Genomic DNA, 26,839 nt, shown 5'->3' with positions numbered 1-26,839 from the left:
GCCTTCTCCTGAAACTACCTCACAAAATAAAAGTGCAATGTTGGAGCAAGGAATATCAACAAAGGGTAAGAGGATGCCAGGAGTAAAGGCTACAACAATTGACAAATTCTTAAAGGAAAATGGGATAGATGTGGAAATTGAAGGACCAAGCACTGAACTAAGTGAGGACGGGGAACGAAGCATGGCACTTGATAAAGACTATTATCAAGATGTGATGGAGGACATTGATGATGAAGAAGGTACTATTTTGCTCTGTTTCTATTGATGATAAATATTTATTTTTTTTAAAAATTGTTATAGAAAAACTGGACTGGTAGATCTAGTTGTTTGAAGCTGGTAAATATAGTGTTAGTTGATTCGAAGTTTGTGTGCTATTATTGATCTAATTGATCTAATGGTCCAAGTATTGAGGGCCAATAAAGAAATATGCTTATTGAGCTCGAGTTAATTAAGGATAATCTGATGTTGACCAATTAATGAAACTAGGAGAGCCAAAGAAGAAGAAAACCCGTGGAAAAACAACTTGCAAGGAGATTTATGCAAGGACTATGGAACAGCGGGAAGAAGTCACTTTTGATCTTGGACAGCCCGTAGGACCAACCGACCAAAGTGTTTTTAATTTAACTAGTTTTGTTGGCACTATTGGTAGAAATAAAAGATTCGTTAGTCTTTTGTACACTAGTTGGCATGCTGTTCCTCCTAAAGCTAAGAAGTTCATGTGGGACTATGTTAATGTAAGACACTTGGTAATTATTGATTTCAGTTTTTTTATTCAGCACAAGAGCATATAACAATTACCTATAATCATGCAGACCAAGTTTTTCCTCCCAGACAGTGAAGAAAAGTGGGTAATGCAAGCGATTCGAGATGCTTGGAAGCGGTTCAAAGGAAAGATTAAGCAAAAGCACTTCGTTCCCTATGATACTATTGAAGATATGGTGAAGAATCGACCCCCACAAGTACCAGAAAGTGGTTTCATAAAATTGATCTATTATTGGAATCATCCTCTAATCCAGGTAAAAGACTATATATGTCAAATTTTCATGTGAAACTATTTGACTATTGAAAGAGCAATATGGTATTTAGTTATTAATGTGAAGTAGCTCTACTGATTGGATCTGAATGATTGTTATTAAAATAAAATTTATTAAGTGTTTCAGCATTATGATGTCTATATGCCTTTTTACTTGGCTAGCTACTTTTTTATCTCGGTGCAAAGGTATTATTTTTTATCTGAAAGTTATATGCATAGCTTCTGGTGAATGGCAGAATAGCTTTTTAGACCATACTGAATCTATGGTTTAGAAGAGGAGAAGGTGAATGGCTCCTTTTTTACTTTTTTTTCCCTTGAATTTACTTTTGTAATTTTTCTGCATCTGATGCTTCTGATTTGGAAGTGGGGTTCTGTTCTGTTTCTTGAGTTGGGGACCTGATTCTTTAAGCCTTCAATCTGGAAATAGTTATAAATTTGATACAGTTCTGCATAGGATGCAACTGATATAACACTAATTGTGGTGTGGACTACTTGGAAAAATTGAATTATCCATAGGTTTTGGTTGCTTCTGTAAATAGTTGTGGTTGAAAACCTTTGTATAGTCATCTATCAAGTTCTATTTTTTCAATGTGATATAACACTTTCTGCTAAATTATTTTTTTTATTTAATTTGAGTAACAGATTTTCTCATGAAAACCACATCTGAAATTTGCTTTTAGTGGATTGACTTATATGCATGTAAATTTTGTTTCTTGTGTTATGTGTATAATTATTCTTTGTGGATCTCATAGCTATGTAGTTTTGTTCCATTCATATGTTATAAGTTCTCCACTCATTTTTTTAATTTCACAGGGTTTAGGGGATACTCGGGTAATACTTACTTGTTCAATGAGAATCCTACTATGTAGGAAATTGAACTCGACATAGGTCACTGGAATTAATTGATTGAATGATGAGGGGATTGGGTAAGCATATTTTACACGAGATGAGATGTCCCTGGAGTTTACTTGATCATGTGAAGAGTGAATTTTTACAGTTGTGAAAAAACTAAACAGGTGCTCCAATGTATTATAAATAGATCTTTTGTGCTTGCTTTTGCGTATTGTTCAATGCTTTAGCTTAATAATGCAGCCTTGCTAGTAGATTTTCCTAACTCATTATGCTGCACGTTTTAGTAACTGTATGCTAACTTTTTATTCACTTCCAGTCAATAAGTCAAAGAAACAAGCAACACAAGGAAAATGTGAAGTTTCCACATCGCATGGGGCCAATTAATTTCGGAAGAGTACGAGTGGCTATGGTAAATAGTAGATTTATATTTATTAGAATTTATATTTGCATAAATTAAAGGAAGAAATCGAAGTATGATCTTGTTTTGCAGCGAGAAACAAAGGAAACAAAGGAGGAACCAAAAAGGTTTGAGATGTTCATTGCTACCCGAACAAGTCGGAAGAGGAAAGAAGTGGATGAGGAAACACAAACTGCTGTTGTAAGAGTTCATTGAATCATTCATAATTACATTTCAAATTTAGGATACGGTAACTAACTCAATTTTAAATGTTTCTTCTATGCAGGAAGATTTCCAACACCGCCAAGCTGCTGGTGAAACAGAAGAGGAAGCATTTGAGGCCATATTCGGGAAAGAACAACCAGGTCGGGTAAGGTTGTATGGAAGATCTATGACAAAGACTGATTTAAAAAAACATGCTGAAATTAATGAAATCAAGAATCAGCACAAAGAGGAAGTGTCCAGTCTGAAGGATAAACTTGGACACATGGAGGCCCAACAGCAAAAACAAGAGGCCAAACAGCAAAAACAAGACAAAGAGATTCATGGGTTGCGAAATATGATCAAGTTATTACTGCAGTGATTGGAACCTGGAATGAGGCCAGAAGAACTAGAAGCTTTATTACAAGACGCCCAACAGTCTCCTATTGATGCGAATAGCGGCCATGGATCAACACATTATCCGAACTTAGATGTGGTATGTCCTTATCTATTCCTTGTTTCATAGTTTTTTACTTGCATTTACATTAATTGCTATGGCTGAAAATGTTTGTTGGCTTTATTAACAGTGAAGTTATATTGCTATGGCTGAAAGTTGTATTATGAAGTTGTATAGCCATGTTATTTTTTTTAGAATATACTTTCTTGGTTTACTATGACTACGTGTTCCATTTAATTTTTATAATTACAAATGTCATTATGAATATTTTTTTAACTACTTTTCTATATAATTATGCAGGGTAACAATGAAGATTAAGCAATGAAGATTAAGCTGACTATTATTGTGGTTTATTGGCTAAGATAGAATGCTATTTAGAATCTTTATATGTATGGTTGACTAATGATTTTATTAGAAGATACTTTTATTGGCTAAGTGATATTATGGTTTTGATATGGCTATGCTTACTTTAGTTTGAGTTGTATGAATTTTTATAGTTAACTTCATTCTAGTACTTTTGGATCAATGTTATAAATATATTTTGGTTAGAGACAATTTTTATTATATAAAGTAATTATTTAGTATAATTATGTATTTATTTTTATTTTGTAATATTTAATTCATTTATACATGTAATCATATTAACTATTAAGTTGTATTAATAATTATTAGATAATTATATATATATATAGAAAAAAAAAAATGAGACCTAAGGCTACACTTATATACAGTAGCTATAGTATACAGAAAAAAAAAGGGACCTAAGGCTACGCTTATATACAGTAGCTATAGTGTACGAAAAAAAAAAAGAGGGACCTAAGGCTACGCTTATAAAAAGTAGCTATGGTATACACTGTGGCTACGCTTTACAAGTGAGGCAGTAGCGTTAAAAAGCGTAGCCTATTCTGGAAGAACGAAAGCTGAAAAGCGTAGCCTTTGGTCTTGGACAGCATCACTTGAAAAGCGTAGCCTATTCCCAAACGCCAAAAGCGTAGCCCTTGGTGCAGAAAAGCGTAGCCTTTGAAAATAGGCAACGGCCGAATAGGAATCACCCCAAAAAGCGTAGCCGTAGCCTAAAAAGCGTAGCCGTAGCCTAAGGCATCATTTTTTTTCACTTTTGGCTACACTTTTCAAGTGTACCTGAATGGGTATTTTTCTTGTAGTGGATGCTCATGGGACTAAAATCCACCATCACTCCTCTCACAAAGCATATATAAGACTCCTCTTTCCTATCATACCTCACCGCATTTGCGTAGAACTCTCTCACGAGCATTGCATTTATTCTTGCGATGACCGGATCGGTAAGGAGCTCCCATCTTCTATTTTCTACCTTCTCTGTGATTTCGGGGCACTCAATTTTCTTGACTTGAAAGCCTAGCTCATATATGATCTCCTTATCAGCCATCCATCCAAAATGGAGTGCATGATAAAAAGTTCTAAACTTCTTTTCATCGAAAGGGCGTTGCTCCATAGGCTCATTCCCCTTTCTTCTTTTAGAGCTTGATGATGCCATGAGTGACTTTTGAAAAGTGAAGGTGTTGAGGTTAGTGATGAGTGGTGGAATTCGGTTGGGTTTGGATAGGGTGTGGCTTGGAGAGTTGTACTTCGAGAGTGAGAAGTTTGAAGAAGTGGTTGCTGGAATGTGAAGGGAAGTACAGACTAGGACTCACTTATATGGGAAAGTGATGAGTGAATGAAAGGTGTGGATTGATGGGGTGGTTGTGTGATGGACGGATGGGGTGCAACATTGGCAACACCAAACTTAGTTTGGTGCCATGTGGTGTAAAATATTTGTTCAAGACCCCTAAGAGTGACAAGATATGGGTTACATTTATGTTCTCTTAGTGTGCCTTGAACACCAAACTTGTTCCTCACTATATGTTGCACAAAAGGATTCATTCAAGTGCATGTCAAGTTGAGTTGAAATCCCTGAACCTTGCTTTATTAACTACTTTTAAAAGCATGTAAAACATGGGTTGCCTCCCATGAAGCGCTTCTTTAGCGTCACTAGCTTGACGTTCTTCCTTTGTCAAGGTGGTTGGTAATGCTTCAAATCTTCCCTTCTTGCAGTAAACCTATATATCCATTGGCTTCATCAATGATCTCTACATATTCTAGGGAGAGAACTTTGTTGATGGTGAAAACCTTAGGTAAATGAGATGGGATGGTGGGGAGATGAGGTGGGATATCTAGGAAGTAAGCTGAGATCACTTTATCCCCTAAAGAGAAATCTTCTGTAGGGATCTTTTTATTCCCCCATCTCCTTGGTACTTTCTTCTTTGTTTCTTTTGCTGTTATCCTGCTCTTTGTGGTCTCTTTCCCTAGGAAGATTTTGTTGCTGGTCTCATATGATTCTGGTGGTTTTGGCTCCACTTGAGTTTTTTTTTTAGCTGTGACAGCTACTGATTCTCTTGTTCATCACCCAAAGGAATTCCAGGGTGTACAGCTTATGCTTCAATGGCTTTTTCTCCCACCATTGCTCTGTCATGCTCTGCCCTTAGTTCCTTGCCTTCCTGACTTGCTTCTTGTGAGGGTTTGAAGACGTTGAAGGTGAGTTGTTCGTCATGTATCCTTAGTATTAGCTCTCCTCGCTCCACATCTGAGTGCTCTGGCTGTAGCTAAGAATGGTCTTCCCAATATGATTGGGTGAAGGTGACTTTCTTCCATTTCCAGTATGACAAAGTCTGTGGGAAGGAAGTAGTTCCCAACCTTCACCAGCACGTTTTCAACCACTCCAATTGCTTGTTTTTGAGTTTTGTCCGCCAGCCTGATGACTACGTCTGTGGGCATCAGCTCATTGATTTGCAGCCTCTTCATAAGGGATAAAGGCATTAAGTTGATGCTTGCTCCCAGATCACAGAGTCCTTTGTCAAACATTGTTTCTCCTATGGCACAGGGAATGTGAAAACTCCCTGGGTCTTTCCTTTTTGTAGGCAGCTCTGGTTGAATGAGAGTATTGCACTCCTTGTTTATCACTATGGTTTGTCCTCCCTTGAGTGAGCTTTTCCTGGTCAGCAGCTCCTTCATATACTTGATGTATAAGGGCATTTGTTGGAGAGCCTTGATGAATGGTATGTTTACATGGAGGGATGCAAATATGTCAAGAAACCTTGAGTATATTCTCTTCTCTACACCACCATTTAGTAATTGGGGAAAGGGTGCATAGAGCCTCAGCAACTCTTTCTGCGTAATTGTGGTTTCCTGAGGATTCTCTTCCTGCTTTCCTGCTGATGTATCTTCAGATTGTTCTGATAGTTTGTTCAGCTCTTCCTCAGTCTCCTTATCACTTATAGTAACCATCTTGCAATCTTCCCCATTTGACTTTCTTTGCTTCACCTCTTGGATTTTTCTCTGTGTCACTTGGGAAGCTATCAGTAGGTTTGGGAATCTTGTTAGATAGGTATTGTTCATACCCTGGGTCGAGCTATCCGACTTGGGATGATCGACGATGCAGCGACCGACCTGTTAAGGTCAAGCGGACCGACTTCGTTACGAAGAACTCGGCCAAATCGACAGGAGAGCCCAAAGGAGGGCCCAACTCAAGGAATACGAACCAAATCCTAAGGCAGCCCAAGCCTATATAGATAAAGGCGGTTCCGTTGAAGATACGCTGACCTGAACTCAAAAGATAAAAATAAGATAAGAATAACTAACTTATCTTATCCGAAAGGTCACATCTCACCATTATAAATACACTGGAGCACCCAGGTATAACTCATACTCTGATTCTACATAACACCTGTTTAATACCCATGCTAACTTAAGCATCGGAGTCTCTTGCAGGTACCCCCCACCCTTCAGTGACAAAGGATCAACAGCACGTCCGGTCCAAACAAGTCGGACGCACCAGCTTTGGCCACCATTCACTAGCCGGACACATCGGTTCCGACCAGCGCAGAAGATCTCGTTTGAGATCGAAAACGCGGACGCCCATGACAACGACCATGATTCAGATCTAGAAAACAGAACACCGCACAAAAACGCGGACACCACACCGAAAGATACCCCAGAATCCAACGGAGACAAAAATTCAGCAAACCTGGGAGCAATAGAAGCGCTTCCAGATCGCTTAAAGCAACTTGAAAAAGAAACCCAACAACAACAAGAAATCGGAAAGGATCTACAAAGAGAGGTACGGCGACGTCGAGAATTGGAAGAAAAATTACAGTAATTAGAAGCCAATCTCAAATCAAAGGCCCCTCGGATCACTCCTGAGGAAAGCTCACGCAAAGAACATGATCCATTCACCAGGGAGATCATGAAAACCAAAATCCCATAGGACTTCAAAGTCCCGGATATGACTTTATATGACGGTACCACAGATCCCAACCACCATCTCAGCAATTTCAGAAGCAGAATATACCTTACCAATGCCTCAGACGCCGTTCGCTGCAAAGCTTTTCCAACAACTCCCACGAAGACAGCAATCCGATGGTTCGACAACTTACCTCCAAAGTCCATTTCAAACTTCAACGACCTGGCCAAAAAGTTCCTGGCCAGATTCTCCATCCAGAAAGATAAGGCCAAGCACGCCTCCAGTTTACTAGGGATCAAGCAAGGAGATCGGGAGAGCCTCCGCAACTACATGGAAAGATTCAACAAAATATGCATGGACATACAAAGCTTACCAACAGAGGCCGCCATCATGGGACTCATCAATGGCCTACGAGAGGGCCCATTTAGCCAATCTATATCAAAGAAGTACCATATCTCATTAGACGAAGTACAGGAAGGAGCAGAAAAATACATCAACATGGAAGAAAACGCTCGGTTGGGAGAAACCTCAAAATCTGGGAACCCCTACCGGGATAAAGACAAGGAATCCAAAAAGAAAGAAGATCGACAAGGGGAGAAAATCAAAAATTACCATAATTACACTCCTCTCAGGGCATCCCTGGTCGACGTGTACAAAGAAGTCTGCCATACAAAGAAAATCCCCACAGCGTGACTACTCAAAGGCAAAAGGGGAGGGGGAAATCGGAAGGAATATTGTGAATACCGTCGAGTTCGAGGGCACTCCACCAACGAGTGCTTGGACTTAAAGAATATCATAGAAAAATTGGTGAGAGAAGGAAGATTAGATCGATTTCTGGCTACCCGAGATGATGACCAAAGAAAAAGACGAAGGGACGAAGATGACGGACGAACTGAACGATCACCTCGGACACCAGAAAGACACGTCCACATGATACATGGCAGATTCGAAGGAGGAGGGATCTCCAAATCATCTCGCAAAAGATATCTCAAAGAAGTATATCATGTCGAGGGAAAGGAAGAAGCACCCGACATCCCTGCGATAACATTCACTAAAGAGGACGCATCCGGCATCATCTCAGGACACGATGATCCCATGGTCATCACTGTCATACTAGCAAACGCCAATCTACATCGCACATTAGTGGACCAAGGGAGTTCTGCCGACATCTTATTCAAAATAGCCTTCGACAAACTCGGCTTAGATGAAAAGCAGCTTAGAGCATACCCAAACAGCCTGTTCGGATTAGGGGATACCCCAGTACAACCATTGGGATACGCAAAAATATCTTTTTATCTTATCTTTTTCAAAATCATATCTTTTTAATCATATCTCTTCATATCATATCTTTTTCAAAAATTTGATTTTTTTTAAAATATCTTTTCTAACTTATTATCTTCTTATCTTTTAAAAATTGATTTTCAAAATTCTTCTCAACTAACTAATTGATTGTTTGTTTCATATCTTTTTCAAAACCACCAAACTACTTTTCCCTCTCTAATTTTCGAAAATTTCCTCTCTCATTTTTCAAAATTCTTTTAATTAACTAATTGTTTCAAATTTTAATTTTAATTTTATTCCCCCTTTAATTTTCGAAAATCACTAACTCTTTTTCAAAAATAATTTTCCAAAATCCTTCTCTCTCATCTCCTTCTATTTATTTATTCATCTACTAACACTTCTCTCCCATCCAAAAATTAGAACACTACCTCCCTCTCTGTGTTCGAGTTTTTCTTCTTCCCTTCTTTACATTACATTCTTTTCTTCTTCTACTCACACAGGGGAACCTCTATATCTGGGTAAAAAGGATCCCTATTATTATTATTTTTCTGTTCCCTCTTTTTCATATGAGCAGGAGCAAGGACAAGAACATTCTTGTTGAAGCAGATCCAGAACCTGAAAGGAATCTGAAGAGGAAACTAAGAGAAGCTAAATTACAATAATCCAGCAAGCACCTTTCAAAAATTTTCGAACAGGAAGAGGAGATGGCAGCCGAAAATAATAATAATGCAAGGAGGATGCTTGGTGACTTTACTGCACCTAATTCCAATTTACATGGAAGAAGCATCTCCATCCCCACCATTGGAGCAAACAATTTTGAGCTGAAACCTCAATTAGTTTCTCTAATGCAACAAAATTGCAAGTTTCATGGACTTCCATCTGAAGATCCTTTTCAGTTCTTAACTGAATTCTTGCAGATCTGTGATACTGTTAAGACTAATGGAGTAAATCCTGAAGTCTACAGGCTCATGCTTTTCCCTTTTGCTGTGAGAGACAGAGCTAGAATGTGGTTGGATTCTCAACCTAAAGATAGCCTGAACTCTTGGGATAAGCTGGTCAAGGCTTTCTTAGCCAAGTTCTTTCCCCCTCAAAAGCTTTGTAAGCTTAGAGTGGATGTCCAAACCTTCAGACAGAAAGAAGGTGAATCCCTCTATGAAGCTTGGGAGAGATACAAGGAACTGACCAAAAAGTGTCCTTCTGACATGCTTTCAGAATGGACCATCCTGGATATATTCTATGATGGTCTGTCTGAATTAGCTAAGATGTCATTGGATACTTCTGCAGGTGGATCCATTCACCTAAAGAAAATGCCTGCAGAAGCTCAAGAACTCATTGACATGGTTGCTAATAACCAGTTCATGTACACTTCTGAGAGGAATCCTGTAAGTAATGGAACACCTCAGAAGAAGGGAGTTCTTGAAATTGATACTCTGAATGCCATATTGACTCAGCAAGTCAATATGATTTCTCAGAGTCTGAATGGAATGCAAGCTGCATCCAACAGTACTCAAGAGGCATCTTCTGAAGAAGAAGCTTATGATCCTAAGAACCCTGCAATAGCAGAGGTGAATTACATGGGTGAACCATATGGAAACACCTATAACCCCTCATGGAGAAATCATCCAAATCTCTCATGGAAGGATCAACAAAAGCCTCAACAAGGCTTTAATAATGGTGGAAGAAACAGGTTTAGCAATAGCAAGCCTTTTCCATCATCCACTCATCAACAGACAGGGAACTCTGAACAAAATACCTCTAATTTAGCAAACTTAGTCTCTGATCTATCTAAGGCCACTGTGAGTTTCATGAATGAAACAAGGTCCTCCATTAGAAATTTGGAAGTACAAGTGGGCCAGCTGAGTAAGAAGATCACTGAAACCCCTCCTAGTGCTCTCCCAAGCAATACAGAAGAAAATCCAAAAGGAGAGTGCAAGGCCATTGATATAACCATCATGCCCGAATCCAAGGAGGAAGGGGAGGATGTGAATCCCAAGGAGGAAGACCTCCTGGGACGTCCAGTGATCAATAAGGAGTTTCCCTCTGAGGAACCAAAGGAATCTGAGACTCATCTAGAGACCATAGAGATTCCATTGAACCTCCTTATGCCACTCATGAGCTCTGAAGAGTATTCTTCTTCTGAAGAGAATGAGGATGTTACTGAAGAGCAAGTTGCCAAATTCCTTGGTGCAATCATGAAGCTAAATGCTAATTTATTTGGTAAAGAGACTTGGGAAGATGAACCTCCCCTGTTCACCAATGAACTAAATGCATTGGATCAACTGAGATTGCCTCAGAAGAAACAGGATCCTGGAAAGTTTCTAATACCTTGTACCATAGGCACCATGACCTTTGAGAAGGCTCTATGTGACCTTGGGTCAGGAATAAACCTCATGCCACTCTCTGTAATGGAGAAACTGAGAATCTTTGAGGTGCAAGCTGCTGGAATCTCATTAGAGATGGCAGACAATTCCAGAAAACAGGCTTATGGACAAGTAGAGGACATATTAGTAAAGGTTGAAGGCCTTTACATCCCTGCTGATTTCATAATCCTAGATACTGGGAAGGATGAGGATGAATCTATCATCCTTGGAAGACCCTTCCTAGCCACAGCAAGAGCTGTGATAGATGTTAACAGAGGTGAATTAGTCCTTCAATTGAATGGGGACTCCCTTGTGTTTACAACTCAAGGTTATCCCTCTATAAACATGGAAAAGAGGCACAGTAAGCTTCTTTCAAAACAGAGTCAACTAGAGCCCCCACAGTCAAACTCTAAGTTTGGTGTTGGGAGGCCACAACCAAACTCTAAGTTTGGTGTTGAACTCCCATATCCAAACTCTAAGTTTGGTGTTGGGGAGTCTCAACAATGCTCTGAACATCTGTGAGGCTCCATGAGAGCCCACTATCAAGCTATTGACATTAAAGAAGTGCTTATTGGGAGGCAACCCAATTTTTATTTGTCTAATTTTAATTTACTTTTATTGTTATTTCATGTTTTATTAGGTTCATGATCATGTGGAGTCACAGAATAAATCAAAAAAATTAAAAACAGAATCAAAAACAGCAGAAGAAAAATCACACCCTGGAGGAGGATCTTACTGGCATTTAAACGCCAGTAAGGAGCATCTGGCTGGCGTTCAACGCCAGAACAGAGCATGGATCTGGCGTTGAACGCCAGAAACAAGCAGCATCCTGGCGTTCAGACGCCAAAAATGCACACTGAGGAAGAGCTGGCACTGAACGCCAGAAACAAGCATCTGGTTGGCGTTCAACGCCAGAAATATGTTGCATCTGGGCGCTGAATGCCCAGAACAAGCATCAATTCGGCGTTTAAATGCCAGAATTGCATGCAAAGGCATTTTACATGCCTAATTGGTGCAGGTATGTAAATCCTTGACACCTCAGGATCTGTGGATCCCACAGGATCAACTCAGCATCTGTGGACCCCACAGGATCCCCACCTACCACCACTCACTCTCTTCCCTCTTCTCAATGTTCATCCTCTCTTCCCAATAAACACTCTTCCCCAAAACTCTTCACCAATCACCTCAATCTCTCTTCCCTATCACCACTTCACCACTCTCATCCATCCACACTTCCCCATAAACCTACCTCATAAACTCCACCTACCTTTAAAATTCAAAATCAATTTCCCACCCAAACCCACCCTATATGGCCGAAATTAACCCCCCTCCCTTCCCTATATAAAAGCCCTCCATTCTTCTTCATTTTCACACAACACAACCCTCTCTTCCCATTCTTGGCCGACTCTTCCCTCTCTTCCCTTCCCTATATTAAACTTTCTGTTTTTCGTTTTCTTATGTTAAATGTTTATCTATGTTTGTGTCTTTATTACATGATGATTAGTGTCTATGCCTTAAAGTAGTGAATATGAATCCATCACATCTCTTAAATGAAAAATGTTTTAATTCAAAAGAACAAGAAGTACATGAGTTTTGAATTTATCCTTGAACTTAGTTTAATTATATTGATGTGGTGACAATGCTTCTTGTTTTCTAAATGAATGCTTGAACAGTGCATATGTCTTTTGTAGTTCTTGTTTCTGAATGTTAAATATGTTGGCTCTTGAAAGAATGATGACAAGGAGACATGTTATTTGATAAGCTGAAAAATCATAAAAATAATTCTTGAAGCCAGAAAAAGCAGCAAAGAAAAAGCCAAAAGAAAAAGAAAAAGAAAAAGCAAGCAGAAAAAGCCAAAAGCTCTTAAAACCAAAAGGCAAGAGAAAAAAGCTAATAACCCTTAAAACCAAAAGGCAAGGGTAATAAAAAGGATCCCAAGGCTTTGAGCATCATTGGATAGGAGGGCCTAAAGGAATAAAATCCTGGCCTAAGCGGCTAAACTAAGCTGTCCCTAACCATGTGCTTGTGGCGTGAAGGTGTCAAGTGAAAACTTGAGACTGAGCGGTTAAAGTCAAGGTCCAAAGCAAAAATAGAGTGTCCTTAAGAACCCTAGACACCTCTAATTGGGGACTTTAGCAAAGCTGAGTCACAATCTAAAAAGGTTCACCCAGTTATGTGTCTGTGGCATTTATGTATCCGGTGGTAATACTGGAAAACGGAGTGCTTAAGGCCACGGCCAAGACTCATAAAGTAGCTCTGTTCAAGAATCAACATACTGAACTAGGAGAATCAATAACACTATCTGAACTCTGAGTTCCTATAGATGCCAATCATTCTGAACCTTAATGGATAAAGTGAGATGCCAAAACTATTCAAGAGGCAAAAAGCTACAAGTCCTGCTCATCTGATTGGAGCTATATTTCATTGATAGTTTGGAATTTATAGTATATTCTCTTCTTTTTATCCTATTTGATTTTCAGTTGCTTGGGGACAAGCAACAATTTAAGTTTGGTGTTGTGATGAGCGGATAATTTATACGCTTTTTGGCATTATTTTTAGTATATTTTTAGTAGGATCTAGTTAGTTTTAGGGATGTTTTTATTAATTTTTATGTTAAATTTACATTTCTAGACTTTACTATGAGTTTGTGTGTTTTTCTGTGATTTCAGGTATTTTCTGGCTGAAATTGAGGGACTTGAGCAAAAATCAGATTCAGAGGTGGAAGAAGGACTGCTGATGCTGTTGGATTCTGATCTCCCTGCACTCAAAGTGGATTTTATGGAGCTACAGAACTCAAAATGGCGCGCTTCCAATTGCGTTGGAAAGTAGACATCCAGGGATTTCCAGCAATATATAATAGTCCATACTTTGGCCGAGTTTAGATGATGCAAAAGGGAATTGAACGCCAGTTCTACGCTGCAGTCTGGAGTTAAACGCCAGAAACACATCACGAACCAGAGTTGAACACCAAAAACACGTTACAACTTGGCGTTCAACTCCAGAAAGAGCCTCTGCACGTGTAACATTCAAGCTCAGCCCAAGCACACACCAAGTGGGCCCCGGAAGTGGATTTATGCATCAATTACTTACTTCTGTAAACCTTAGTAACTAGTTTAGTATAAATAGGACTTTTTACTATTGTATTAGACATCTTATGATCTTTGGATTATCTTTTGATCTATTGATCACGTTTTGGGGGATGGCCTCTCGGCCATGCCTAAACCTTTCACTTATGTATTTTTCAACGGTAGAGTTTCTACACTCCATAGATTAAGGTGTGGAGCTTTGCTGTTCTCATGAATTAATGCAAAGTACTACTGCTTTTCTATTCAATTCAACTTATTCCGCTTCTAAGATATTCATTTGTACTTCAATATGAACGTGATGAACGTGACAATCATCATCATTCCCCCACGAACGCGTGCCTGACAACCACTTCCGTTCCACCTTAGATCGAATGAATATCTCTTGGATCTCTTAATCAGAATCTTCGTGGTATAAGCTAGATTGATGGCGGCATTCATGAGAATCCGGAAAGGCTAAACCTTGTCTGTGGTATTCCGAGTAGGATTCAGGGATTGAATGACTGTGACGAACTTCAAACTCGCGAGTGCTGGGCGTAGTGACAGACGCAAAAGGAGGGTGAATCCTATTCCAGTATGATCGAGAACCTCCAGATGATTAGCCATGCAGTGACAGCGCATCGGACCATTTTCACAGAGAGGATAGGAAACAGCCATTGACAACGGTGAGGCCTCCAGATGATTAGCCATGCAGTGACAGCGCATCGGACCATTTTCACAGAGAGGATGAAAAGTAGCCATTGACAACGGAGATGTCCTTACATAAAGCCAGCCATCGAAAGGAGTAAGATTGATTAGATGAAGACAGCGGGAAAGTAGAGATTCAGAGGAACGAAAGCATCTCTATACGCTTATCTGAAATTTTCACCAATGATTTACATAAGTATTTCTATCCTTTATTTTCTATTTATTTATTATTATTCGAAAACTCTATAACCATTTGATATCCGCCTGACTGAGATTTACAAGGTGACCATAGCTTGCTTCATACCAACAATCTCCGTGGAATCGACCCTTACTCACGTAAGGTTTTATTACTTGGACGACCCAGTGCACTTGCTGGTTAGTTGTGCGAAGTTGTGAAGTTATGTCTGGAACATGGTATCGTGCACCAGTTTTTGGAGCCATTGCCAGGGAGAGAACGAACAACAAATTTTACAACCTCAGAGTAACAATTTCGCATATCAGAAACCTATTGGGAACATGGATGAATAGAAACAAAAGGGTAGAAAAGTTAAAAGAAAAAAAATAAAATTACCATGTGCATTAAAAAAAAAAGTTATTTTTCAGCATTTAATAAAAGGGAATACAAAAGAATTCCCCAATGCAAAATAAAAGCAATGCACATGGGATAAAAAACAAAAATTGAAACATGAGCATGTGACAACAAGTGGGATAATATGGGAAAATTGGTAAAGAAGCTTATTCTACTAAATATGTATGTTAGGTGAGATCTTAGTCTAATTAAGGATTCACTTATTAGCTCACTTAGCCTTATAAATATATCCTTACCTTTACCTTGGCCCCATTACAACCTTAATTAAAGACCTCATGACTTTTGGTATGACTGTACTCTATAATTGTTGATTGGTTAGATGAAGAACAAAGTGATAGAAAGTAAGAATAAAAAGAAAAGTAGAGTGAATAAACCCAATAAACACTGAGTGACTAGAGAGTAAACACAAAATCCAGTGAGGGTTCAATAGCTCATCAGCATATATCTGTGCTTAAATTACTAATTGTTTTGCAAGTTTGTACAATATTTCCCATCTCATTTGCTAAAATGCTTTATTATTTAAGGGTTGGCTATATATATATATATATATATATATATATATGACTCCTTGAGAATGTGAATTAATTTGACTACATGTAAGCTTTATATATGAGTGGATAAATTGGAATTGCATGACTCATTTAGGTACATGCATTTAGAATAGGTTGCATTGCATAACATTCCACCACTTTAACCTTACCTTATTCTTTACCTTGGATTTAGCATGAGGACATGCTATTGTTTAAGTGTGGGGAGGTTGATAAACCCATATTTTATGATATATTTTGTGCTTAATTTGAGTGATTTATTCAATCCTTCACCCACTTATTCATATTAATTGCATGGTTTTACTTTTCCTTCCTTATTATGTGATGTATGTCAAAAACATGTTTCCTATGCTTTAATATTAATCATTTTAATTACCTTCATTTCCATTCGATGCCGTGATTAGTGTGTTGAGTAGTTTCAGATCCTCTAAGGTAGGAATGACTTAAAGGATGGAAAGGAAACATACAAAAATGGAAGGAAAGCACAAAACGGAGCTTCTGAAGAAACTGGCATCCATGCAATCGCATGGAAGAAGCGATCGCGTGCCAAGCACGAATCAGCAGCGACGCGGCCGCGTGACTGACGCGACCGCGCGCCTTAAGCAGAATGCACATGATGCGGTCGCATGACTGACGCGACTGTATGGAAAGGAAATGCTCCGAATGATGCGACCGCGTGACCCACGCGGACGCGTGACAGAGGCCACGCACCAGAAATTGCAGAAAATGCTCATAGCGAATTCTGAAGCCCTTTTTGGCCCAAATCCAAGTCCAGAAGGCATAGACCAGAGGTTACAAAGTGGGGGAACGCATCCATTCAGAGAGAGCTCGCCAATTTTCACTTTCCTTAATTTGTGTTACCATTGCTTTCTATCTAAGGATATTTTTATTCCAACAATTTTACTTTTTCCCTTTTGGTCTTGGTTAAGAAATCAGTAACTCAACATTATTAAACTCAACATAATTGATAATCGTTATCTTGCTAATTGAACTGAACTTCAATAATCCCAACTTTTTCTTAGGAAATAAATAGGATTCGAAGGTCAAACTAATTAGTCCCTTGACTTTCCTTTACTTTAGTAAAGGTTAACTAAGTGGAATTTATATTCAACTTTCGTTATTGTTGAGGGAGGTAACCAAGTTGGACTTCCAATTCCTTTTACCTTGCCAAAAGTTGCTTTACAGTATTTATTTATTTCAATTGCCATCTACTTTACTTGTCATTCAAATCACTTGCTTCTCACCTTCTAAACCCCGATTACAACCTTTATAGCCAATAATAAGAACATACTTCCTTGCAGTTCCTTGAGAAGACGACCCGAGGTTTGAATACTCGGTTAACAATTTTTAAGGGGTTTGTTACTTGTGACACCCAAAACGTTTGTATGAAAGGACTTTTGAAGGTTTAGAAACTATACTTGCAACGAGGATTTATCCGCAATTTTGGAGATGACGTAATAAGATAAATTCTTGTTAAGCATTATTATGATTAATGACTAGGATAGAGAGCCTATGATCTCAACCCTTACCATGAAAGTCTCTCCTTATTACTTGCTTTCTTTAGTTACTTGCTTGATTTATCTTTTCTTATTCCTCTTATAAACCAAAACCCCCTTTTTGTCCCTTTATAGTCAATAAGCATACACTTCATTGAAATTCCTAGGGAGACGATCCAGAGTCTAAATACTTCGGTTAATTCTTATTTGGGGTTTGTTCTTTGTGACAATGGTGCACGAAATTGTGATCATCAATAATGGCGCTAAAGACTTGGAGCTCTCAAACGTGAATCACACTTTGTCACAATTCCACACAACTAACCAGCAAGTGCACTGGGTCGTCCAAGTAATACCTTACGTGAGTAAGGGTCGATCCCATGGAGACTGTCGGCTTGAAGCAAGCTATGGTCACCTTGTAAATCTCAGTCAGGCGAATTCAGATGGTGATGGAGAATTGATAATTAAAAGATAAATAAAACATAAAATAAAGATAGAGATACTTATGTAATTCTTTGGTTGGAATTTCAGATAAGCGTATGAAGATGCTTTGTTCCTCCTAAACCTCTGCTTTCCTATTGCCTTCTTCCAATCATTCATACTCCTTTCCATGGCAAGCTTTATGTTGGGCATCACCGTTGTCAATGGCTGCTTCCCGTCCTCTCAGTGAAAACATTCCAAATGCGCTGTCACCGCACGACTAATCATCTGTCGGTTCTCGATCATGTCGGAATAGGATCCATTGATCCTTTTGCGTCTATCACACGCCCCATGATGAGCGGATAATTTATACGCTTTTTGGCATTGTTTTTAGTATATTTTTAGTAGAATCTAGTTACTTTTAGGGATGTTTTTAATAGATTTTATGTTAAATTCACATTTCTGGACTTTACTATGAGTTTGTGTGTTTTTTTGTGATTTCAGGTATTTTCTGGCTGAAATTGAGGGACTTGAGCAGAATTCAGATTCAGAGGTTGAAGAAGGACTGCTGATGCTGTTGGATTCTGACCTCCCTGCACTCAAAGTGGATTTTCTTGAGCTAAAGAACTCCAAATCGCGCGCTTCCAATTGCGTTGGAAATTAGACATCCAGGGCTTTCCAGCAATATATAATAGTTCATACTTTAACCAAGAATAGATGACGTAAACTGGCGTTCAATGCCAGCTCTCTGCCCAAATCTGGCGTCCAGCGCCAGAAAAGGATCCAAAACCAGAGTTGAACGCCAGAAATGGATCAAAACCTGGCGTTCAACTCCACAAATGGCCTCTACACGTGCAACACTCAAGCTCAGCCCAAGCACACACCAAGTGGACCCCGGAAGTGGATTTATGCATCAATTACTTACTTCTGTAAACCCTAGTAGCTAGTTTATTATAAATAGGACCTTTTACTATTGTATTAGACATCTTTGGACGCCTAGTTCTTAAATCAGAGGGGCTGGCCATCTCGGCCATGCCTGGACTCTCACTTATGTATTTTCAACGGTAGAGTTTCTACACTCCATAGATTAAGGTGTGGAGCTCTGCTGTTCCTCAAAGATTAATGCAAAGTACTACTGTTTTCTATTGAATTCATCTTGTTTCGCTTCTAAGATATTCATTCGTACTTCAATCTGAATGTGATGAACGTGACAATCATCATCATTCCCTATGAACGCGTGCCTGACAACCACTTCCGTTCTACCTTCGACTGAATGAGTATCTCTTAGATCTCCTAACCAGAATCTTCGTGGCGTAAGCTAGAATGATGGCGGCATTCAAGAGAATCCGGAAAGTCTAAACCTTGTCTGTGGTATTCCGAGTAGGATTCAATGAATGAATGACTGTGACGAGCTCCAAACTCGCGATTGCAGGCGTTAGTGACAGACATAAAAGGATAGTAAATCCTATCCCTATTTTATTATATTAAATTCGAAAACACCATTATCAATTTATATCCGCCTAACTGAGATTTGCAAGGTGACCATAGCTTGCTTCATACCAACAATCTCCGTGGGATTCAACCCTTACTCACGTAAGGTATTACTTGGACAACCCAGTGCACTTGCTGGTTAGTTACACGGAGTTGTGAACCATGGTCTTGGCATCATGTTTTTGGCGCCATTTCCAGGGAAAGAAAGGGCAATGAATTTTACATAATTAAAGTGTAATCACGATTCCGCGTACCAAGTTTTTGGCGCCGTTGCCGGGGATTGTTTGATTTTTCGGCAAGCTTTTGGTCCGGTAACATCAGTGCCAAGTTTGGATCCGGCAACAACACCAAGTTTTTGGTGCCGTTGCCGGGGATTGTTTGAGTTTGGACAACTGACGGCTCATCTTGTTGCTCAGATTAGGTAATTTTCTTTTTGTTTTGTTTTCAAAAATTTTTCAAAAATCTTTCAAAAATTTCTCATCTGTTTTCGAAAAAAAAAATGTTTTCAAAAAAATATATTTTTCTTCAGAATTTTTAAGAATGAATTCTAGTGTTTCATGAAGCATGTTGAAGCCTGGCTAGCTGTAAAGCCATGTCTAATTCCTTTGGGAATGAGTATGTCAGGTGTGTCATGTCTGAATTACATGCTAAAGCTTGGCTGGCCATTGGCCATGTCTAGTGTTTTGGACCGGAGCTTTCATTGAAAGCTTGGCTAGCTCATGAGCCATGTCTAATTCCTGGACTGAAGCTTTAGACTAAGAATGCAAGATTCCTGGAATTCATGTTAAAAATTTTGGAATCCTTATTTTTTCTTTTTCATATAATTTTCGAAAAAATCCAAAAAAATTAGAAAATCATAAAAATCAAAAATATTTTTCTGTTTCTTGTTTGAGTCATGAGTCATGTTATAAGTTTGGTGTCAATTGCATGTGAATCTTGCATTTTTTTTTCGAAAATTCATGCATTCATAGAGTTCTTCATGATCTTCAAGTTGTTCTTGGTAAGTCTTCTTGTTTGATCTTTGCATTTGCATGTTTTGTGTCTTTTCTTGTTTTTCATATGCATTCTTGAATTCTTAGTGTCTAACCATTAAAGAACTCTAAGTTTGGTGTCTTGCATGTTTTCTTTGCATTAAAAATTTTTCAAAATTGTGTCTATGATGTTCATCTTGACATTCATAGTGTTCTTGGTGTTCATCTTGACATTCATAGCATTCTTGCATGCATCACATGTTTTGATCTAAAAATTTCATGCATTGCATCTCTTTAGTGTTTTTCTCCCTCATCATAAAAATTTCAAAAAAATCAAAAAAATATCTTTCCCATTTTCTCTCATCAAATTCGAAAATTTGGATTGACTTTTTCAAAAATTTTTAAAATCAAATTGTTTCTCATGAGTCAAATCAAATTTTCAATTTGAAAATCTTATCTTTTTCAAAATCTTTTTCAAAAATCAAATCTTTTTCAAAATTCTTAGTTATTTTCGAAAATTCCAAAAATATTTTTCAAAAATCTTTTTCTTATTTTTATATCAAATTTTCGAAAATAACATAATCAATTAATGTTTTGATTCAAAAATTTGAAGTTTGTTACTTGCTTGTTAAGAAAGATTCAAACTTTAAGTTCTAGAATCATATCTTGTGATTTCTTATGAATCAAGTCATTAATTGAGATTTTAAAAATCAAATCTTTTTCAAAACTAATTTCTAAAATATCTTCTTATCTTACCTTTTTCAAAAAGTTGGTTTCAAAATATCTTTTCTAACCTCCTAACTTCTTATCTTTTCAAAATTTGTTTCAACTAACTAACTAACTTTTTGTTTGTTTCTTAACTTTTTCAAAACTACCTAACTAACTCTCTCTCTCTCATTTTCGAAAATATCTTCCCCCTTTTTTCAAAATTTCTTTTTAATTTATTAATTATTTTAATTTTTAAATCATAATTTTCAAAAATTACTAACATTTTTCAAAAACTATTTTCAAAAATCACTAACTCTTTTTTAAAAAAAAAAATTTATTTTCGAAAATTCCTTCTCTCTCATCTTATTCTATTTATTTATTCATCTACTAACATCTCATCTCACATCTCAACCCTCCTCACAGCTGTGTTTCTTCCATTATATTACATTCTTTGTCTCCCCATCTTCTTCCACTCACAAAGGGATCCCTATACTGTGGTATAAAGGATCCATATTATTATTATTATTTTTTCTGTGCCCTCTTCTTTGTCATATGAGCAGGAGCAAGGATAAGAACATTCTTGTGGAAGCAGATCCAGAACCTGAAAAGACTCTGAAAAGGAAACTAAGAGAAGCTAAAATACAACAATCCAGAGATAACCTTTCAGAAATTTTCGAACAGGAAGAGGAGATGGCAGCCAAAAATAATAATAATGTAAGGAAGATGCTTGGTGACTTTACTGCACCTAATTCCAATTTACATGGAAGAAGCATCTCCATTCCTGCCATTGGAGCAAACAACTTTGAGCTGAAACCTCAATTAGTTTCTCTGATGCAGCAGAACTGCAAGTTTCATGGACTTCCATCTGAAGATCCTTTTTAGTTCTTAACTGAATTCTTGCAGATATGCGATACTGTTAAGACTAATGGAGTAGATCCTGAAGTCTACAGGCTCATGCTTTTTCCTTTTGCTGTAAGAGACAGAGCTAGATTATGGTTGTATTCTCAACCCAAAGACAGCCTGAACTCTTGGGATAAGCTGGTCACGGCTTTCTTAGCCAAGTACTTTCCTCCTCAAAAGCTGAGCAAGCTTAGAGCTGATGTTCAAACCTTCAGACAGAAAGAAGGTGAATCCCTCTATGAAGCTTGGGAGAGATACAAACAGTTGACCAAAAAGTGTCCTTCTGACATGCTTTCAGAATGGACCATCCTGGATATATTCTATGATGGTCTATCTGAGCTATCAAAGATGTCACTGGACACTTCTGCAGGTGGATCCATTCACCTAAAGAAAACGCCTGCAGAAGCTCAAGAACTCATTGACATGGTTGCTAATAACCAGTTCATGTACACTTCTGAAAGGAATCCTATGAGTAATGGGACGCCTATGAAGAAGGGAGTTCTTGAAGTTAATACTCTGAATGCCATATTGGCTCAGAATAAAATATTGACTCAGCAAGTCAATATGATCTCTCAGAGTCTGCATGGAATGCAAGCTGCATCCAACAGTACTCCAGAGGCTTCTTATGAAGAAGAAGCTTATGATCCTGAGAACCCTGCAATAGCAGAGGTGAATTACTTAGGTGAACCTTATGGAAACACCTATAACTCATCATGGAGAAATCATCCAAATTTCTCATGGAAGGATCAAAAGCCTCAACAAGGCTTTAATAATGGTGGAAGAAACAGGTTTAACAATAATAAACCTTTTCCATCATCCACTCAGCAACAGACAGAGAACTCTGAACAAAATACTTCTAATTTAACAAACTTAGTCTCTGATCTGTCCAAGGCCACTGTGAGTTTCATGAATGAAACAAGGTCTTTCATTAGAAATTTGGAAGCACAAGTGGGCCAGCTGAGTAAAAGAATCACTGAAATCCCTCCCAGTACTCTCCCAAGCAATACAGAAGAGAACCCAAAAGGAGAGTGCAAGGCCATTGACATAAGCACCATGTCCGAACCTACAAGGGGAGTGGAGGACGCAAATCCCAAGGAGGAAGACCTCCTGGGACGTCGTCCAGTGATCAATAAGGAGCTTCCCTCTAAGGAACCAAAGGACTCTGAGGCTCATTTAGAGACCATAGAGATTCCATTGAACCTCCTTATGCCCTTCATGAGCTCTGATGAGTATTCCTCTTCTGAAGAGAATGAGGATGTTACTGAAGAGCAAAATGCCAAGTTTCTTGGTGCAATCATGAAGCTGAATGCCAAATTATTTGGCATTGATACTTGGGAAGTTGAACCTCCCTTGTTCATCAATGAACTAAGTGATCTGGATCAACTGACATTGCCTCAGAAGAGACAGGATCCTGGAAAGTTCATAATACCCTGTACCATAGGCACCATGATCTTTAAGGCTCTGTGTGACCTTGGTTCAGGAATAAACCTCATGCCCCTCTCTGTAATAGAGAAACTGGGAATCTATGGGGTGCAAGCTGCTAAAATCTCATTAGAGATGGCAGACAGTTCAAAAAAACAGGCTTATGGACAAGTAGAGGACGTGTTAGTAAAGGTTGAAGGTCTTTACATCCCTGCTGATTTCATGGTCCTGGATACTGGAAAGAAAGAGGATGAATCCATCATCCTAGCAAGACCTTTCCTGGCCACAGCAAGAGCTGTGATTGATGTTGACAGAGGTGAAATAGTCCTTCAATGGAATGAGAACTCCCTTGTGTTTAAAACTCAAGGATCTCCCTCTGCAACCATGGAGAGGAAGCAGAAAAAGCTTCTCTCAAAGCAGAGTAAACCAGAGCCCCCACAGTCAAACTCTAAGTTTGGTGTTGGAAGGCCACAACCACACTCTAAGTTTGGTGTTGAACTCCCATATCCAAACTCTAAGTTTGGTGTTGGAGAGTCTCAACAAAGCTCTGCACATCTGTGAGGCTCCATGAGAGCCCACTGTCAAGCTATTGACATTAAAGAAGCGCTTGTTGGGAGGCAACCCAATTTTTATTTATCTAACTATATTTTCCTTAGTTATATGTCTTTGTAGGTTCATGATCATGTGGAGTCACAAAATAAATATAAAAAATTGAAAACGGAATCAAAAACAGCAGAAGAAAAATCACACCCTAGAGGAGCATCTGTCTGGCGTTCAGCGCCAGAACAGAGCATGGTTCTGGTGCTGAACGCCCAAAATGGGCAGCTTCTGGGCGCTGAACGCCAGAACAGGCATGGTTCTGGCGTTCAACGCCAGAAATGGCACACAAATGGGCGTTGAACACCCAAAATGGCCACCAACCTGGCGCTGAACGCCCAGAGTTGTGTGCAAAGACATTTTTACATGCCTAATGGGTGCAGGGATGTAAATCCTTGAACGCCTCAGGATCTGTGGACCCCACAGGATCCACTCAGGATCTGTGGACCCTACAGGATCCCCACCTACCTCCACTCACTTCATCTCACCACTCTCTTTCACACAACCCTTCACCAATCACCTCAAACACTCTTCCCCAAAAATCCTTCACCAGTCACCTCAAACTCTCTTCCCCATCACCTCTTCACCACTCACATCCATCCACTCTTCCCCATAAACCTACCTCATAAACTCCACCTACCTTCAAAATTCAAAACCAATTTCCCACCCAAACCCACCCATATGGCCGAACCTTAACCCCCCCTCCCTTCCCTATATAAAGCCCTCCATTCTTCATCAAATTCACACAACACACCCCTCTACACATTTCTTGGCCGAAACACATCACCTCCTCCCTCTCCTCCATTTCTTCTTCTTCTTCATCTATTCTTACTTCTATTGCTCAAGGGTGAGCAATATTCTAAGTTTGGTGTGGCAAAAGCATAAGCTTTTTGTTTTTCCATTACCATTGATGGCACCTAAGACCGGAGAATCCTCTAGAAAGGGGAAAGGGAAGACAAAAGCTTCCACATCCGAGTCATGGAAGATGGAAAGGTTCATCTCCAAAGCCCATCAAGACCACTTCTATGATGTCGTGGCCAAGAAGAAGGTGATCCCCGAGGTCCCTTTCAAACTCAAAAGAAATGAGTATCCAGAGATCCGACATGAAATTCAAAGAAGAGGTCGGGAAGTTCTAACAAATCCCATCCAACAAGTCGGCATCCTAATGGTTCAAGAGTTCTATGCTAATGCATGGATCACCAAGAACCATGATCAAAGTAAGAACCCAGATCCAAAGAACTATGTTAGAATGGTTCGGGGGAAATACTTGGATTTTAGTCCGGAAAATGTGAGGTTGGCGTTTAACTTGCCCATGATGCAAGGAGATGAACGCCCCTACACTAGAAGGGTCAACTTTAATCAAAGGTTGGACCAAGTCCTTATGGACATATGTGTAGAAGGAGCTCAATGGAAGATTGACTCCAAAGGCAAGCCGGTTCAACTAAGAAGATTGGACCACAAGCCTGTAGCTAGAGGATGGTTGGAGTTCATTCAATGCTCAATCATTCCCACTAGCAACTGGTCTGAAGTTACTATAGACCGGGCCATCATGATCCATAGCATCATGATTAGAGAAGAGGTGGAAGTTCATGAGATTATACCTCAAGAACTCTACAAGGTGGCTGACAAGTCCTCCACTATGGCAAGGTTAGCCTTTCCTCACCTCATCTGCCACCTATGCAATTCGGCTGAGATTGACATAGAGGGAGATATCCTCATTAAAAGGACAAGCGCATCACTAAGAAGAAGATGGAGCAAGCAAGAGAGCCCATTCATGGAGCTCAAGAGGCGTATGAAGCTCATCACCATGAGATCCTGGAGATGCCTTAAATGCACTTTCCTCCACAAAACTATTGGGAGCAAATCAACACCTCCCTAGGAGAATTGAGTTCCAACATGGGACAATTAAGGGTGGAACATCAAGAGCACCCCATCATGCTCCATGAAATCAGAGAAGATCTAAAAGCAATGAAGGAGGAGCAACAAAGACAAGGAAGAGACATAGAAGAGCTCAAGGACATCATTGGTTCCTCAAGAAGGAAACGCCACCATCACTAAGGTGGATTCATTCCTTGTTCTTATTTCTTCTATTTTTCGTTTCTATGTTATGTGCTTATCTGTGTTTGTGTCTTCATTACATGATCATTAGTAGATAGTAACTTTGTCTTAAAGTTATAAATGTCCTATGAATCCATCACCTCTCTTAAATGAAAAATGTTTTAATTCAAAAGAACAAGAAGTACATGAGTTTCGAATTTATCCTTGAACTTAGCTTAATTATATTGATGTGGTGACAATGCTTCTTGTTTTCTGAATGTATGCTTGAACAGTGCATATGTCTTTTGAAGTCGTTGTTTAAGAATGTTAAATATGTTGGCTCTTGAAAGAATGATGACTAGGAGACATGTTATTTGATAATCTAAAAAATCATAAAAATGATTCTTGAAGCAAGAAAAAGCAGCAAAGAACAAAGCTTGCAGAAAAAAAAAATAGGCGAAAAAAAAGAAAAGAAAAAGCAAGCAGAAAAAGCCAAGGCTCTTAAAACCAAGAGGCAAGAGCAAAAAGCCAATAACCCTTAAAACCAAAAGGCAAGGGTAAATAAAGAGGATCCCAAGGCTTTGAGCATCAGTGGATAGGAGGGCCTAAAAGGAATAAAATCCTTATCTAAGCGGCTAAACCAAGCTGTCCCTAACCATGTGCTTGTGCCGTGTAGGTGTCAAGTGAAAACTTGAGACTGAGCGGTTAAAGTCAAGGTCCAAAGCAAAAAAAGAGTGTGCTTAAGAACCCTGGACACCTCTAATTGGGGACTTTAGCAAAGCTGAGTCACAATCTGAAAAGGTTCACCCAATTATGTGTTTGTGGCATTTATGGGTTTGTGGCATTTATGTATCCGGTGGTAATACTGGAAAACAAAGTGCTTAGGGCCACGGCCAAGACTCATGAAGAAGCTGTGTTCAAGAATCATCATACTGAACTAGGAGAGTCAATAACACTATCTGAACTCTGAGTTCCTATAGATGCCAATCATTCTGAACTTCAATGGATAAAGTGAGATGCCAAAACTATTTAAGAGGCAAAAGGCAATAAGTCCTGC

At 39.0% G+C, this 26,839-nt stretch overlaps 2 protein-coding genes and 2 non-coding genes across 4 annotated transcripts; 2 read left to right on the top strand and 2 right to left on the bottom strand.

Moving 5' to 3' along the window:
- The first annotated feature begins 181 nt into the window (after nt 1-181).
- LOC148545076 (uncharacterized) lies at nt 182-1,538 on the top strand. Its single transcript, XM_088499042.1, has 4 exons — nt 182-239; nt 487-734; nt 813-1,016; nt 1,488-1,538. Exons 1-4 carry the CDS (start codon nt 182-184, stop codon nt 1,536-1,538), a joined length of 561 nt encoding a protein of 186 aa, XP_088355168.1.
- Nucleotides 1,539-2,255: 717 nt separating this feature from the next.
- LOC148545075 (uncharacterized) lies at nt 2,256-2,865 on the top strand. The gene is made up of 3 exons (XM_088499041.1): nt 2,256-2,294; nt 2,376-2,483; nt 2,569-2,865. The coding sequence occupies exons 1-3, from the start codon at nt 2,256-2,258 to the stop codon at nt 2,863-2,865; spliced, it is 444 nt and encodes a 147-aa protein (XP_088355167.1).
- Nucleotides 2,866-9,576: 6,711 nt separating this feature from the next.
- LOC148545074 (small nucleolar RNA R71) lies at nt 9,577-9,684 on the bottom strand. Its single transcript, XR_015901921.1, has one exon. It is a non-coding gene; the product is annotated as a small nucleolar RNA R71 (small nucleolar RNA).
- A 12,228-nt stretch (nt 9,685-21,912) lies between these two features.
- Nucleotides 21,913-22,020, bottom strand: LOC148545073 (small nucleolar RNA R71). Its single transcript, XR_015900281.1, has one exon. It is a non-coding gene; the product is annotated as a small nucleolar RNA R71 (small nucleolar RNA).
- Between the last annotated feature and the right edge of the window lie 4,819 nt (nt 22,021-26,839).

This window comes from Arachis ipaensis, chromosome B9 (assembly GCF_059453495.1).
Source record: "Arachis ipaensis isolate K30076 ecotype BB chromosome B9, ASM5945349v1, whole genome shotgun sequence".
In the NCBI taxonomy this organism is placed as follows: domain Eukaryota; kingdom Viridiplantae; phylum Streptophyta; class Magnoliopsida; order Fabales; family Fabaceae; genus Arachis; species Arachis ipaensis.
Note: the sequence above shows the minus strand (reverse complement) of the source record. Positions and strands in the feature narration are given on the sequence as shown.